At 40.9% G+C, this 16,390-nt stretch overlaps 2 protein-coding genes across 3 annotated transcripts in view; both read left to right on the forward strand.

Moving 5' to 3' along the window:
* The window catches only part of dnmbp (dynamin binding protein), a 47,399-nt gene extending 39,725 nt beyond the window's left edge, over nucleotides 1–7,674 (forward strand). For both annotated transcript variants that reach the window (XM_080048951.1, XM_080048952.1), the window contains 10 exons: nucleotides 33–50; nucleotides 1,350–1,549; nucleotides 2,087–2,217; nucleotides 2,325–2,429; nucleotides 2,589–2,717; nucleotides 3,551–3,886; nucleotides 4,470–4,658; nucleotides 4,763–4,961; nucleotides 5,474–6,138; nucleotides 6,559–7,674. In XM_080048951.1, the coding sequence (XP_079905077.1) occupies nucleotides 33–50; nucleotides 1,350–1,549; nucleotides 2,087–2,217; nucleotides 2,325–2,429; nucleotides 2,589–2,717; nucleotides 3,551–3,886; nucleotides 4,470–4,658; nucleotides 4,763–4,961; nucleotides 5,474–6,138; nucleotides 6,559–6,744 (2,158 nt within the window). In that variant the 3' untranslated portion in view covers nucleotides 6,745–7,674. The remainder of the gene's footprint in view (nucleotides 1–32; nucleotides 51–1,349; nucleotides 1,550–2,086; nucleotides 2,218–2,324; nucleotides 2,430–2,588; nucleotides 2,718–3,550; nucleotides 3,887–4,469; nucleotides 4,659–4,762; nucleotides 4,962–5,473; nucleotides 6,139–6,558) is intronic.
* Nucleotides 7,675–10,316: 2,642 nt separating this feature from the next.
* On the forward strand, nucleotides 10,317–15,468 carry habp2 (hyaluronan binding protein 2; the record flags this gene model as incomplete). Its single annotated transcript, XM_080049746.1, has 10 exons — nucleotides 10,317–10,404; nucleotides 11,133–11,249; nucleotides 11,379–11,495; nucleotides 11,605–11,776; nucleotides 12,051–12,142; nucleotides 12,265–12,526; nucleotides 12,607–12,749; nucleotides 14,035–14,172; nucleotides 14,719–14,861; nucleotides 15,310–15,468. 10 exons carry the CDS (start codon nucleotides 10,317–10,319, stop codon nucleotides 15,466–15,468), a joined length of 1,431 nt encoding a protein of 476 aa, XP_079905872.1.
* Between the last annotated feature and the right edge of the window lie 922 nt (nucleotides 15,469–16,390).

The raw sequence follows: 16,390 nt of genomic DNA on the forward strand, positions 1-16,390 counted from the left end.
TTCTATCTTTCTTCCAACCTTCCTTTCAACAGGGCCATATATCGTGAGTGGTAAGTCTCCCTAATGTCTCTATAATAAGTGTTGCCATGATTTGCAGCATGAGAATAATCTTGACCGCATGCCTTTTTGCTCACTAACCCCCTTTGGAAATTACCTGTGTGTGTGTGTGTGTTTTTACCCCGTGTTCGTGTGTGGAAAACATCCGCGCTGCCATTACAATTTCCTTCCCTGGACTGAGATGGACTCATTCATATTGGGTTGTTCCTGTCTGCACGTGCATGTGAATACTGTACTATTTGCTATTGTTGGGAAAGGGAAATATTCAACATGCTCTTGCCGCTTTCTCCTCTTCTTCTGCGTGGATAAGCAAAGTAACACATTTAATGCCATCTTCTGGACTGAAACAGCAACTGCAATTTACAGTCACTTGTGTAGTCAATATTACATAAAAAAACCATAAGTAATAAGATCTCCTTCTTTATTATAAGTAAGTAATTACATCTGGTAACCAGATATCAGACCAGCATGTATGACATGTTTTACTGTTTAGTACATTTCAATATCGATTTGTCATCCTTGTTTTGTCAATAACAAGACATTATCTCCATATAATGAAAAAAGATAAATCATCTTCGATCAATCACATCAACATCACATGTTGGGTGGAAACAATCAAACTATGCAGTTTAATTAGTTGCTGTTTAGTTTGTCCTCTAGATTGCATTAAAACTAAGCAAATCAAGCTCATGTTATCTTTTTATTGCGCCTTCCCAGTTTTATGTCTCCCAAAAACTGTCATGATTTGAATATACATATATATACACATATATATACACATATATATATATATATATATATATATATATATATATGTGTATATATATATATATATATATGTGTGTATGTATATATATATATATATGTGTGTATATATATATATATATATGTGTATATATATATATATATATATATATATATATATATATATATATATATATATATATATATATATATATATATATATATATATGTGTATATATATATATATATATATGTGTGTGTGTATATATATATATATATATATATATATATATATATATATATATATATATATATATGTATGTGTGTGATGACGGTTGCATATCATTAGATCATACAATCCATATCATACAGAGATGTGTGTTACATGAACATGGGAAGAAACATTCCTCCTCGCCCACATGATTCAGTGACTGTGATAGTGAGCGAAGGGGCTGACTGGATAATTCTCTGAGTGTCTCTCACTCAAAAATATTCAAATTTTTTTTTCCTGTCAACCAAACCCTGTCTGCCGTCTCTGTTTTTTTCAGGGGGAAAACCAACTACATCAACCTGGGCTCCTTCTTAATCAAGCCGGTGCAGCGGGTGATGCGTTACCCGCTGCTGCTGATGGAGCTGCTGGGGGCCACAGCGGAGGACCACCACGACCGGCCCCAGCTCACCAAGGCTGTGCTGGCCGTCAAGGAGATCAACGGAAACATTAACGAGTTCAAGCGCAGGAAAGACCTCGGTATGGAGCCGCCAAAGCCTGTAGGGGGATGTCACGAGGAACCGATACTAACGATACTAGTCGATAATGAAATACTTTTCTACAGTAGCGTAGGTATCGTGAGTTACCGGGGATTCTAAGTCTTACCGGACTGACAGGGGCTTCGTATAGGCCTACAAGTGTTCAACAAACAGAAAATCGTAGAAAATACAACCAAAACTCCCATGAAGTAAGGAAATTGGATAGGGCAGTTTTTTGTAATGTAAATACTAATAGTTGTCACTTTTTTAAAATGTATTGCTTAAAGGCTACATGCCACCGTTGTTTAGAATAATAAAATAAAATACTAACGGTGTATGTTGAAGGACATGGGATTAATTTTTTTACCACGGTATACAATTGGGTATCGAGAATCGTGGAATTTTACTGGTATATCGGTATCGACTATTACGTTTCTGTTATCGTGACATCCCTGAAAGCCTGATTTAATTTAAGTCTTGTTTAAGTAGTTTTATCCGGTGCACATTCTGAACTGCTTTCCTCTTACAATGTCCACAGTGGTGAAGTACAGGAAAGTCGACGAGGACACGTTCATCGACAAGATCTCCAAGTTGAGCATGCACTCCATTATCAAGAAGTCCAACCGAGTCAGCAGCCACCTCAAACACCTCACAGGAATCTCCCCCCAGGTACATCACTGCTCCTAGCTGAGTTCCTAACCTATAAGCGGAAGGAAGACGGCGCCTGAAGAATGCCTTGAATGACGAAGTTCTTGTCTTCTGTTCTTTTTCTCCAGATTAAAGATGAAGCGTTTGATGATGCAGAGAAGAAGTTCAGGCTTCAGGAGAGGCTCATCAAGTCATTTATCAGAGACATTTCCTTGTACCTGCAACATATAAGGGTAGGGGCATTTTGACCACAATCACATGAAAAAAAAAGTTTGATTAATGTTAATTTTTAGTTTTTTCATGTTTACAAACACCTTTTGCAGTATTTGTAAGTATATTTGTCGTTTAATATTGCGGGGTACTTACACGAACATGGCTTGCATCTCTTTCAGGAATCGGCATCGGTGAAGGTCTTGGCAGCCATCAGTTTCTGTGACATCTACTCGGAGCGCAGCGTCCTCGACCCCGAGCGCTTCCAGAGAGCTCACCGCTGCATCAGTGACAAACAGTTCATGCAATTCGTGAGTCCCCCCTTTCCTCTCTTTAGCCTCTCATGTGTAGCTGTAAAAAGTGCATTGGGAATTTATTTAACCTTTTATTTATGCTCGAGAGATGTAATTGAGGGGTGACCATCATTTGCAATGATGTCGAGTCAAACAAATGCAAAGCAAAAACAGCAATACATACACAATATACAATGCAAATACACAATAAGCTGATAAAGAGACAAAAACTATTGAAACATTTAGACAGTGATGTAGAATGGCTGCAATTAAAATGAAATGGGTAGTACAACAATATAGCCTTATCAAAACAGTTTCAGAGAGTTAAGATAATGTGTCTACATTTCTTAAAGGATATGAAGGTATTTATTTTAATGTGTTGCTGTAAGTTGTTTCAGGAGTCAGGGCACTGAAGCTAAAAGCTCTTTCCAAGCTCAAATCGGGCATGTGGAACATATAACATGAGCATGTCAGTGGATCGGGTTTGATAAAGCCCATCTAAAATTCCCAGCATTGCAGTCAAATAATGTGGAAGCTTCCCGGTCATGGGCTTTATATATATAAAAAAAAAATATGCCAATGTGAGTCACGTCTTTCTTTTAAGAGAGCGACACTCAACCTTTCTATATAAAACACAATGGTCTGTGTTTCATAAGCATCTCCTGTGATGAACCTTAGACTTAGACTTGCTTTATTGTCATTCAATAAATACACCAGTGCACATGAACAAAAAAAAAAGTTACAGTCCATAGATGATTTATTTATCGTCTGTGGGTGTTCAACAATATATTAAAGCAGAGTGATGACGTCAACTGATTGTGTCCTCTCTTTTTTTAATGCCCCCCCAACAGAAGGAGCGCACAGAGGCCTTGGTCACCAACCCGCTCAACCAGCTGCTGCTCATGTTCGCCGGGCCGCACAAACTCATCCAGAAGCGCTTCGACAAGCTGCTGGACTACGACAACTGCAAGGAGCGCGCCGACCGCCTGAAGGAGCGGCGCGTCCAGGAAGAGCTGCAGGCCGCGCGCAACAACTACGAGGCGCTCAACGCTCAGCTGCTGGACGAGCTGCCCAAGTTCCACATCGCAGCCGAGGAGCTGTTCACCGGCTGCGTCAGGGCTTTCTCTCATTCCCAGAAGGACTTCATGAAGACCACGCTGGGAGAGCTCAAGCCCCTCTTGCAAGTTGTGAGTCTGACTTTTTTTGTTTTTTCTCTGGGTGTTGTTGGCTGTGGACATGAGTTTATCAATGGCCTATGCAGATATTTAGAGAGGAAGTCGGCTGATTTAATGATATACAGCTTTGGACAAAATTAGGAGACCAGTCTGTTTTTTTTTTCTCTTCAAACTTCATCTCTACATTACTTAATGGAAATGCTCTTAATGACAATATTTTGGGGGGAATTTGGTAGAAATGTTGTCTGTAGTTTATAGAATTAAACCAAAATATTCATTTGACTCAAACATAAACCTATAAATAGTTATTAAATGTAGACACAAAAAGAGTTTGGTAAATAAAAAAGGTGCATTGTTTATTGCACTTGACCTTCTGTTGTGTTTGCTTTGTAAAATACCGCCATAAAGGGACTTCCGGATTTCTGTAATTAATTAATTTGAAATAAAATACAATACATACAAAAGGGCTAGCATTGCTTCACAGCAGCAACACTGCTGAGGCTGCCTGCAGTGTCTGCAGACATTATTTTTTTATTTGCCTTGCATTTTAACTCAAATCTTCTTTCCCCCCCCCCCCCCCCCCCTCTGTCTGCAGTTTTCAAACAAAGCTGTCACAGAGGGCAACCTGATCTCACAGTTTCAGGAAGAGTACGGGCGAGTCCTCCAACTTCTGCAGGGCTTTAGCTTCTGCCCTGAAGACCTGCCTCCGGCCCCACCCACTAAAAAGCCTTTTGAGAAGAAGACGCTGGAGAAGCAGACCTCCAAAAAGCAACTGCAGGCACCTGTGAGTTCCCATTTGTGCCGCACCGTATTTTGATAACTAATGAACGAGGTGTTTCACCACTGTAACGCTATCTAAATCGTGAGTCTTGTCCTTGTTTCTTTCAGCCCAACTGCATCTTGCAGACAGACGAGCACCGTGCAGGACTGCTGGTACGCTATGGCCCTGAGAAACTGTTCCAGGCAGAGAGGAACTTCAATGCAGCCCAGGATCTGGATGTTTCTATACTAGAGGGAGACCTTGTGGGTGTAATCAAGCAGCAGGATCCCATGGGTAGCAACAACCGCTGGCTAATTGATACTGGAGGTAGGTTATTTATGGAAGTCAGATTGAGATCAAGGTCTCAGATGCAAGTGAGACATGAGTACACAATAAAATGTCACACAGGAATACTTAAAAATGAACATAAGAAATGCTTCAAAGATCACAGTAGAGAGCATTATGACATGATGCATTTTTAATAGTCTTTCTAAAATTATTGATAGAAAAATGTATACAATTATTTGAAACAAATTTAAAACTATTTTAAATTTAAAGATTAAAAAAACAACTAAACTTCTTCTAAAAACAACAGTAGAAACGTGAGAATTGGATTCCAAAAATGTCCTTGATGCTAATACAAAAACACACGACTTTGTAATGTAAAACAGTCACAGTTAAAATGAATGAGGTGTCTTACCAAATTCCTTAGATTGGCCCATTGGTATCAGTGCATTCGGTTTAATACTGCTCTGTAAATTGTAAAAAAAAAATGGGGCACAATATTTAAACCTATAAGCCCCACGAAATGTCTTAATCTGCTCTTCTCTTATTTGCAGTCGCCAAGGGTTTTGTGTACAGCTCCTTCCTCAAACCCTACAACCCACGCAGGAGCCAATCGGACGTGTCCATCGAGAGCCAGTCGTCCAACGAGTCCGGCTACGGTGGCTCCTCCCCCGTTTTCTCCCGCCAAAACAGCAACAGCACACTGACCTTCAACCAGGAAACTGCCACCGTGGGCTTTTCAACATCGCAGCCTCCTAGTCATTCATCTCCACACCCTTCCCTGGAGTCCGCCTCCTCTCGTAGGAGTAACCATAGAGATGTGCCCATACCTGACTCTGCCACTCAGAGCACCTCCATAAACTCCTCGCCCCGAAATCCATCGAACCGCCGCGAATACTCCGAACAAACACACCTCAGTCAAAGAGACGCCGAGCCTTCCCACAGACATTCAGACAGAGACAGGTACGATACCAGTTACACAAGCGCGAGCAAAGAGACGTCGGACCTGTCAGAGACGGAGTCTTATTCCTCGCACAGAGACAATCGCTCACAGCGGTATAGACACACAGACAAATCCCACAGTTCATACCAGTGGAAAAATGGAGATAATAATGGCCAGAAGCGGTCTGCTTACTCCAGAGATGAGTACATCGAGCCCGAGCCAGAGCCCGAGCCAGAGCCCGAGCCCGAACAAGAGAGTGAAGTAGATGGTCATCAGGTGAGATTTTGTTCCATGAATGTATTTCTTTGTTATATCAGACATTTACAAAAAAGACGGAATGCCCGATGGAGCATTCTGCTGACTTGCAGCTCAGTATTTAAGCTTTATTGAACTTCTTGCCCAGCACCGAACAGCGCAAAAAGTGAGCGAGTAACAGGTGAACACAGTGGAGCATTTAGCAGCTAAAGAGTCAAATAGTGACTGAGTGATTGTTAGGCATACGTTTCTTAGGTTGACAGGATCAGGAAAATGAATGTCAATGTTGTTCTGTGTCCTGCTGGATGTGTAACTGTTTTGCTATTATTCCGCTGCCACCAGGGGGCAAACTCCTCAATTACTTCTGCTTTAAAAATTCATGAAAAATAGGTGAAGTAATGATGGCATTGTCTAAAAATTTTAATTTGTTTTCATTTTTAGATTTACTACGCTCTCTACTCCTTCGATGCCCGTTGTGCCAATGAACTGAGCATCTCGGCCAATCAGCGGCTGCGGATACTGGAGTTCAAGGACATGAACGGCAACGGTGAATGGTGGCTGGGGGAGGCAGGAGGCCGGCGAGGCTATGTGCCTTCCAACTACATCCGCAAATCAGAATATACCTGAACATGTTTCACCAGGTGGACAATACTTGAGACTTTACGTCGACCTTAAGGAGGCGCACTCTGGGAGCAGAAGGAACAAAAACAAACAGACAAACAAGCATCTGGCCACGCTGTGACTTTGTTTTGATCTGTTGTCATGGAGTTTGATAGTGAGAAGGACTGACCATTGCTGCTGACTCTCCTTCTAAAAGTTAGCGTTCTATGCCTATATTTAAAGACTTTTTATATTATTTCTACTTACTGGAAACTGCCTCCAATCCCCTTTTTGTTTCCAGGAAAAAATAACCTGTGAATTGCACCTGCCTTTTTGCCATATTCTCTGGAGCTGAAGACAATGAATTGTATGTTATAGAGAATGGTCTTCAAGGTTAGCACATTGGGAGATTGCAATGGAGATGTGAATAATTTGAGTTCGAGACTGGTTCTTCTTAACAAAAATCAAGTGGTATGCAAACAGACTGACCTAAACACTGTGTTAATGACTTCCTATGTGCATGCGGTTTATGACACCACTAGACTGATGCATGAACACCATATACTGTTTAGCAATCAAGGTTTGAGGCACTTATTATGATTTAGCCACTGGTTTTGAAGTGTCAACAACAATTTGGAGTGTTATATGAAATGCATTTCGACAATTCTAATTAATACCAAGGTTTAAAGTTGAATGGCATATGTATATGATTTACAAGCACTCCCTTTTGTCAGTGACCTGAATGCTTTTTTTTAACTTTGAACAAATGATGACAACATTTTACCTGTAGGATGATGTTAACAGGGAGAGAAAGCTTGTGGTCTGATCAGAACTCTAATTTATCCACATACTCCCCATGTACATTATATATATATATATACAGTGCTGTACATTGAGAATATGCTCTTGGTCCCACTGTAAAGTGATCACTGTTTGAATAAAAACCGACAACTCGGCTGAAAGTCACAACTGTTTCTGTAAGAATGTGTTCTTTATCTGTTATTGGTCGTGTCACATATTTTGGCTTTCTTAATCAATGTGGTTATTGAGTTTCCCCACCAGCACATGAACACACCACACAGACGGACCTTTCAAATAAATCTACACTTTCAGCTGTTTTATTAACAATCAAGATGCAACTCCTGAAAAAAAGAATTTGAATATGGTGTTCAACTGTGATATATTACATATCCATGCAAGTACATTTTTTATAAATCATGCATCGTGTTCTTAACAATAATAAATAATAGAGCTGCTGCCTTCAAGATGCAAAAAATATTTAAAGAGCAATACGGATATTGTGCATTTTGTAAAAAAGGAAAAAAACAATTTCACAGTCAGCTGTTCGCTTTGCAAAGAAAGTCTGCTCTTGCATATTGAGAAACCTCAACTCATTAATGGATAACCTGATTAATTTATTTTAAATATTTTAGAAGCCACTTTTTCTTAGAATTGTTGAGTAAAAAGGTCACAGGGCATACAAGGCAACATATTGAATGACAGGCATCAACCCACGTCAAATCAATACAAAGTCCTAATGATTAACAGGTGGGTTGTGTTTGTGTGTTATGGGGTAGTCCATGTTTGAGCTTATTTAGGTCCGAGCTAAAATCACACAGCACATTTGGGACAGTGTCTGCATCAACATGGTGCGTTTACTAGCTCTAGCTCTACTCTTACAGCTGCATGTACTCTCTACCACTGGACAGGATTTTGTAAGTATTTTAAACAGTTTTATTGTTTTTCTTAAACGCATGTCTAAGATGAATTGATAATGTATTCTATTTATGCGTGTTATTTTAGCCTAATGGATTATTACGTCGACAGATAGGCTTAGGTCATATATAATAGGTTAGGCAATTGATTAAGCATAAAAGTAATTAAAGAATAATGTAATAGTCTATAGGCTATATTTCTGTGGATCTGTGTTGGCATAGATGTGAGGACCCACTATTTAACAGGTTATGAATACACTTGAGCAATACTTTGTCCCAATTTCCAATGTAAACATTGTCCCAATTTACCTGAAACACACCAAGAAAATTGTTCTGATTTAAAATATTAAAACATTTTCAACCAATAAATGTTTATTTTGGTAAATCATTTTTTTTTTTAGATCAGTTACAAAATATGAATTGCTGAAATTGTTTATCCTTGTATTAAGTTCAAGCTAACCCTTATGTCATTTCTCTTCAATACATCTCCTTTGTGGGGTCAACTTCTTGTTTGATGCTGACCATTGATGCTGACTTGACATTACAGGGAATAAATGTGAGTTTGGTCATGTGTGCTCACAGCTAGGTCTCTTGACCAATTGCTTTGACTGAGGCTTTTCAGGGCCAAAGTACAACACAGTTTTCTTATGCTGTACCAAATTACCTGATGTCCAAATATACTTGAATTCACCCTATCAACTTGATGAAACATATTTTATCTGTTTTGTTACAGTTCTACTCAGATCTTGGTGGTTTCGGTCAGTTTTACTTTGTTTCCAATAACCTGAAACTTGACCTTACCAGTCGTTCAAAACTGCAATGCCTAAATGCCTCTGTTTTCCTCACAGAAGATGAATTTTATTACGATTACCCCACTGAAACCCCAGTAGAAGATTATGATTGGACTGGAGACTGGTTGTATGAATTCACAGATTTCACAGGTAAATGATCTCTGTACCTGACCCCCCTTTAAATGTCTGCGTGTAGGCTACCAAGAGCATACAGGACTTTGACTTAAACATGCACTGATGCCAGATAGGCAACAGTCCCCTGCTTTGTATTGATAAACGCAGGGGCGGACTTAATGATCTGGGGGCCCGTTTCAAGACCCAGTGTGGGGCCCCCCACTTTTTTTTATAAATAATGCTTGTGCATGCTTGTGCAAAAATAAAAAAAGATTGTGGAATCCAGTTGGCTCATAGACGGATTATAAGATAATGGGCCCCTGGGCCCAGACTTTTAAAGCCCCCCCCCACCTCTTCCCTATCCAGTTAAGTACACTGACTTTTCCGCACAGATACAATTAATGGCAAAACATATTAAGGAAGTCAGTGTTTCCCACAGGATTTTGGGATACTGTGGGAGGGACCCTGGTCGTTGTTGGGGGGTCCAGGGGCATGCCCTCCTGGAAAAATAATTTGTACCGTTTTAAAGTAAAATGCATCAATCTGGTGCACTTTGAGAGGAACATGTAGAGGCTAAATCAAATCTTGAGCTGCAGAAGAAACATTATGCTCAGATTTTTCTTAAGCAGGCAGCACTCTTTACTCTTCAACTGCAGAACAAGTACAGTAAAGGGTGGATAACTACTTTTTATGAACAGTATATAATTTACACATAGAAAGTCTATTCCTGTATGTATGTGGGGGCATTAGAGGCCCCACATGAGGCCCCTACGACAGAGCTAATAATGCTGTTGTTTTGCACTTGCTTTTGTATTTCTCCACTACCATGATGATTTCTTTCCTTATATTCAGGCTATTCCTTTTTGGACCCTGTTATTGACATGAGGGCGGGGCCCGTTTCAACGGGTGAATCATAGTTAAGGCCGCTACTGGGTTAACGTTCTGCTTCCATTTAGGTGCTTGTGAACCAAACCCATGTATGAACGGAGCCTCCTGTGACACCGGTGCTGACGGGGCCTTCATATGTCTGTGCCCCGACCGCTACACAGGAAAGAAGTGTCAGACAGGTATGGCCGTCCTGCTGAGCTCTTGAGAGAGAAAATAAGTTTAACAGTTAAAACTGTAATGTAAGTGGCTATAAGCAATGGTGTATTTTAGATGTAGGCTATGTATGTCAGTGTTTTTTAGTTGACAGAGATACTTTTTGAAAGGATAGTTCAGTATTTTTGAAGTGGGCTTGTATTAAGTACTTCTGCATAGTTAGTCTGTTATCTTATGGAGATGGCTGTAAGCACAGTAACTATAAGGTTTTTGGGAGAGGCGTCGCTGTAGCCTTGTACTGTTGCAGAGGGGTCCAGAAGAAACTCGTAATTTAGCATACAATTGAACGGATATTTAGCTTTTAGGTAAGCATTTATATATCAGGAGAAAAAAGGCTTTTATTCTGGCCCACTCTGCAACAATACAGTCGCTGACTTCTGCTACAGCAACATCTCCCCTAAACTCCTTATAGTTACTGTGCTGATCACCATCTCCATAAGCAAACACACAAACTATGCCTTAGTACCCCATACAACCCCAATTCAAAAATACTGAACTATCCCTTTAAAGTCTTTACGTTAGACTTGAAAAAATGACATTATGACATTGGCGCCCCCTAGTGCTCGTAACAAAATACGATATAATACATGCAGTTTTAATAATCAAAAAAGGTTTTGAATGCAGGCATCTGTATTTGACAACTTTACATAGAATGTAGGCCAATATCCATTGAATGTACCGTATGTTTTTTCAGTGAAAGATGTTTGCAAGAACGTGAAATGTGGCCACGGCAGCTGTGTTGTCACATCTGTTGAACCATTCTACGAGTGCAAGTGCAAGCCTCCGTTCAAGCCACCCAACTGCAAGAAGGGTCTGTTTTTAAGAGATTCATGGAACTTAATTTACTTTTCTGTCAATATATATGACACTCACAACGTTTTTTGACATTGAGACCTATGTACTTGACATCAGACACTGACCTTCCTGCATGCGTTCACAGCCGCTCCCTGCAGGCCCAGTCCCTGTCAGAATGGAGGCACTTGCACCAAGGGTCCCAAACGCTCCACTATCCAGTGTCATTGCCCTGATGGATACAGTGGAAAGTACTGTGAAGTTGGTAATTACAATTACCTGATCATTCCGAATAGGAAACCGCCCTTTAAAACCATACTTAGTCTTCTAAGAGCCCACACATTACCTGGCTAAAAACTAAATGTTTTTTCTAGAACCAAATGACTGTTACCAAGACGATGGAGAGTTTTACCGTGGTAAGGTGAGTGTGACAGCGAATGGGGAAGAGTGTCTGGACTGGAATTCCTATTTCATCATTCAGAAAGGCGGTGATCCCATCAGCGAGTATGCAGGCGATGATGGAATTGGTCCACATAACTACTGCAGGTGAGGAGTAATCTTGTGTACATATTGCATCTGTTTACTGATGAGATAACCTTGTTTGTACGTCGTGGGTAGAGTATATTTGAGGTACAAACTCTCTATGTACTCAAGCAAAACTTTGTCCCCCAAGGGGTTTTGTGAAACTCTGCAGCTTCTTTGGAACAGTTGTCAGATAGCTTTCGTAACTGTATCTTGCAACTTGATTTAAAATTATTTTCATAAATGTACTGGTGTAGAGCATTTTAAAACTAATTTTTAAAATCTATGTTTATTCAAGGAACCCTGATGGAGACGATCAGCCCTGGTGCTTCGTTAATGAAAATGAAACACTACAGTGGAACCACTGTAATGTTACGAAATGTTCTGGAGGTATAACACACACACACACACACACACACACACACACCCCTCCCCCCCCCCCCACACACACAGATAACGATCTCACCCTCCACAGCTCTCATGTCCTCGTTTTGATTTGCCATCTACCCCAGCACCACCCACCATACCTACCATCCATGAAATAGATCCAACACCAGCCAGGCCAGACATCTCTGCTGCCCAGTTCTCTCAGTGTGGGAAGCCGCAGCCTAGCCGCACGTCCAGGATCTTCGGAGGGAAGAAGTCTGTTCCCGGGGCTCATCCTTGGCAGGTTTCCTTCCAGACAAGATCCAAGGGCTCCTCCGGGCCATTCAGCCACTATTGTGGAGGCATCCTCATCGAGTCCTGCTGGGTGCTCACTGCTGCACACTGCATGTAAGCTGCATGTAGTGTTGTTCTGAGCACAGTTTGAGTGTGGAAAAGGACACGATCTTCATACCTCTAATTTTCTGCAGTGAGACCGGAGTGGACATGCAGGTGGTGGTTGGAGGAGTGGACTTAAAGAAGGATGAAGCATATGAACAGGCCGTTCCTGTGGAGAAGGTCTTTATGCATGAGGGTTACCTGGAAAAAGAGGAGGGTCTCTACAATGATATCGGTGAGGTGCAAAAGTAGCAAGTATTTCATTTATTTTTCAGTTCAAATCAGGGTCGGCCCAAGCCAAATTCTGCTTAGGGCCCCTAAGCAGAATTTGATCACGGGGCCCTCAGCAATGTTAGCCCTAAAAGTTGTCATACAAACTTACCTTTATCTAGCTTCTTATGGTATGCTGTTTCTTTTCTTCTTTCTTCTCTCCTCTTTGGGGAGGATATGTAGCCTGGAAATCCAGACCCTGATATCTTGAACGATAGAGGGTCTGGCCACGATCAATAGTAATTTCCAACTCAAGGGGCGGCTCCTACTCGTGCATTTCAAATGCCACTGCACGCAGTTGGATAGCACTACAACCAATCAGAGCGATGCACAAGGTGACGTAAGCCCCTTTCGTTTAGCGAACAGCTGTTAAACAGTTAAATTAAACGTTTGCCGTTGTCGGTCGGAAAAACAGAACATTCCACTTACTTGCTAATGAAAGATTTGAGTGTCTTCCAAATCGTTAAGTAAAGTGTCGAGGCCAAAGCCGAGGCCAAAGCAGTCACAAACTCACATAACATATCCGCAGCCATCTCTGATGTTTACTATCACGGCTTCGACGTCGCATGCACGTCACTGTCGTCATCCGGTTACGTCCTCCCCAGAGTACCATATAAAGGGCTCTGGCGCGCCCATATTAGATAGAACCAATTGAAACCATAGCCAGATTTCTGGTTTTCTTGATAAAGCTTCAACGGAGCGTGTCCAGACCAACACGCGCAGCAAATTTAATTTGCCAGCGCCTAGTGGCAGGTCTGGGAATGCCAGGCTAGAGGATATGTCCTTTTTTGCGTCATGTCTTCTGCTTCTTTTACCGACCATAGACCGTTACCGAAGTGCCGGTGAAATATCATTACATTATTGTTCTCTTACTGTACTGCATGACACACTCTGCGTGGACGTGAACATGACGTGACATCCGTTCACCTTGGATCACGTCCCAGGTGAACTGATCCATAGGCCTATTAACTATCCAGATGTATCCAGGTGTATTCCTTTTTTGTATTATCAATTACGTTAGCATAATAGCAGGCCAAAATAAACATCACACACACAAACAAAAAAAATCAGCGCTCTTCGGGCGCCCCTGGCGGTCTTGGGCCGGCTCTGAGTTCAATGTAATTAATTGCGGCTATCCACATAACAATTGTCACTTTTCTTAATTTCATTCTGTACTTAAATGTTAAATTAAATGGACTGATATCCTGTCACCAATGCACCTCTCCTTGCTTTGTGCCTCTCCTGTGCAGCCGTGCTTAGGCTCAAAGTCCTAGACAGTCCATACTGTGCCAAAGAAACACGTTTTGTGAAGACGGCCTGCCTGCCGACCCTGCCCTTCCCCAGTGGGAGCGAGTGTGTGATCTCAGGATGGGGCAAAACTGAAACAAGTGAGCATCGTTGGAAATCTGCATTGTTTACTACAGACTGCATCACAAACTGTCATAATGTAATGGTCAGAATAGATAAATATAATTTAGTCAAAAGGAGCCACAGTATATTTGATTTTAAATAAAGCAACTGAATTGTGCAAAATAAAAAGGTCCAAGAAAATAAGACAAAAATAGCCAATAATGGAAATTTGTTTTGAACTTTGGCAGCGCATGGATATTCATCCATTAAACCTACAGTATAGGCCTATAGCAGGCATATACATCAGAAAACAGAAAATAATGCCCCATAGATTTCCTTTTTATTTACGCCATAAAAAATATATATATTCATAGTATAGCACCAGATTTTGTTTTGAGAATTAAGTGATCAAGTCAAGCTATCACAGCCTACCAAAATAGCCTACCACTTTGGGTTGTCTTTTTCTTTTAGTTTCTTGATCTTGAACATATAACCTTAAGACTTGACCAGACGTGTTAGTGAACATATTTGAACTTTACAGATTACCTGACCGCCTCTCTGCTGCTTCTCTCTTCCTGTCTCAGAGAACATTAGCCCCCAGCTGCTGAACGCTCGTGTTCTCCTCATCGACCAGGAGAAATGCAAAGCCCCTCACGTTTATGGAGACGTGCTAGACGACAGCATGCTCTGCGCGGGCACCATGAGGGGAGGCATTGACACCTGCCAGGTCTGTTTGAGAGAGATGGGTCTTTTTTATCAGCAGTATTGAATAGTATTATATTAAAGGTACACTATGTGACTTTTGGTGTTTCAGAGAAGTGAAAATTTTCTTAGTTATATTCTCATAACTGAATCAACAAACTTTACTCACAGGAAAATTGGATCCCTGGAACACAGGGAAAAAAGTTACTTTCTCACTGTTGTGGTTAACGGAAGCAGGGTCCACACTTGTGTTTAAAAAAAAACGTTTTCTAGTCTTACGTTTGGTTCCAGGTGCCTCAATTTTTTTTAGTTTTGAGGTATGATTATATAATTATTCAATACTAAGAATTACATGTAGAGAAAAAATGTTTTGTAGACTAACTGCAGGCTCTACAAATGACTGTCCCCTGAAACTGCCTAGTGCACCTTTAAACAAATGAGCCTGATTAAACCTCCTTCCATGATTCCTGCAGGGCGACTCTGGCGGGCCCCTGGTGTGTGAGCGTAACGGGACCCATTATGTTGTCGGTGTGACGAGCTGGGGCCACGGCTGCGGCGTGAAGAACAAGCCTGGTATCTACGCCCACGTGGGCAGATTCATTGACTGGATCAGTCAGAAAATGCTGTCATAAGGGCCCATAAGAATTACAATAAACTCTGTAATGTCCTCTTGTGTCAATAATACATTTTCCTTCTGTAAAAGTTTGTAAAAAAGCTCTCATCCCAATTCCCACGAAAGACAAACTTGTGACTAATGATCCCATATGCGTGTGTATTTCTAACTCATGGATACCTTACTCTGGCAATACATTTTTTGCAGTCTATCCCATCCATGTAAATACAAGTATTATTATAATCCGGCTACCAAAAGAGAAAAGAAAGCAAAGGAAAGAGAGAAAGAAAAGACATTGACTAAACCCTTTCAAAAGAAAGCTGAGCACAACAAACACAGTCAAAAATGGATCAGGTTAATATTAGCTGTTGTTTGGAATGAAAACAGTATGCCAGAAATTGACTTTATCTATGAAGAAAAACAGCCCACAGCTTAGTTTGCCTTGAAAAAAAAAACAGTTTATTTGATCAGCAATACAACCAAGCATGTACCCCCAGCCCAGCTTTGAGTTCAAAGGGACACCGATTCAAATTCCCGAAGCTGAACCTGCCAGACAAAATGTAGATCACACACCATTTCAGTAGGCCTATACGTCCTACTCACTGAGCCTAGCTCAAAGTGCTATTAGATTAGCAGACCTCATAGGGAAACTGCTTGTTCTGCATGGCTGCAACACGTTTTTTTTTTGCTGCTCCTTGCAGTATGTTCTCTTCTCTAAAGATTAAATACAAAATATAAGTAAAGAATCCTCTGCAATGCTGGCAATCCCTTCTCCAGCATCACATATCTTCTTAACAAACTCAATATACAAAAGCAAAATGCAAATTTCCTATTTGATATTTCATACAGTCACAGTCACACCCTGAATTCATTGTTGGTATTCTTTGCTTGTACTGGTGTTGAACGTGGTCCTTTTTTAAACAAAAAGGTGATTTAACCCA

Source organism: Ammodytes marinus, assembly GCF_949987685.1.
Source record: "Ammodytes marinus genome assembly, chromosome: 20".
NCBI lineage: Eukaryota > Metazoa > Chordata > Actinopteri > Uranoscopiformes > Ammodytidae > Ammodytes > Ammodytes marinus.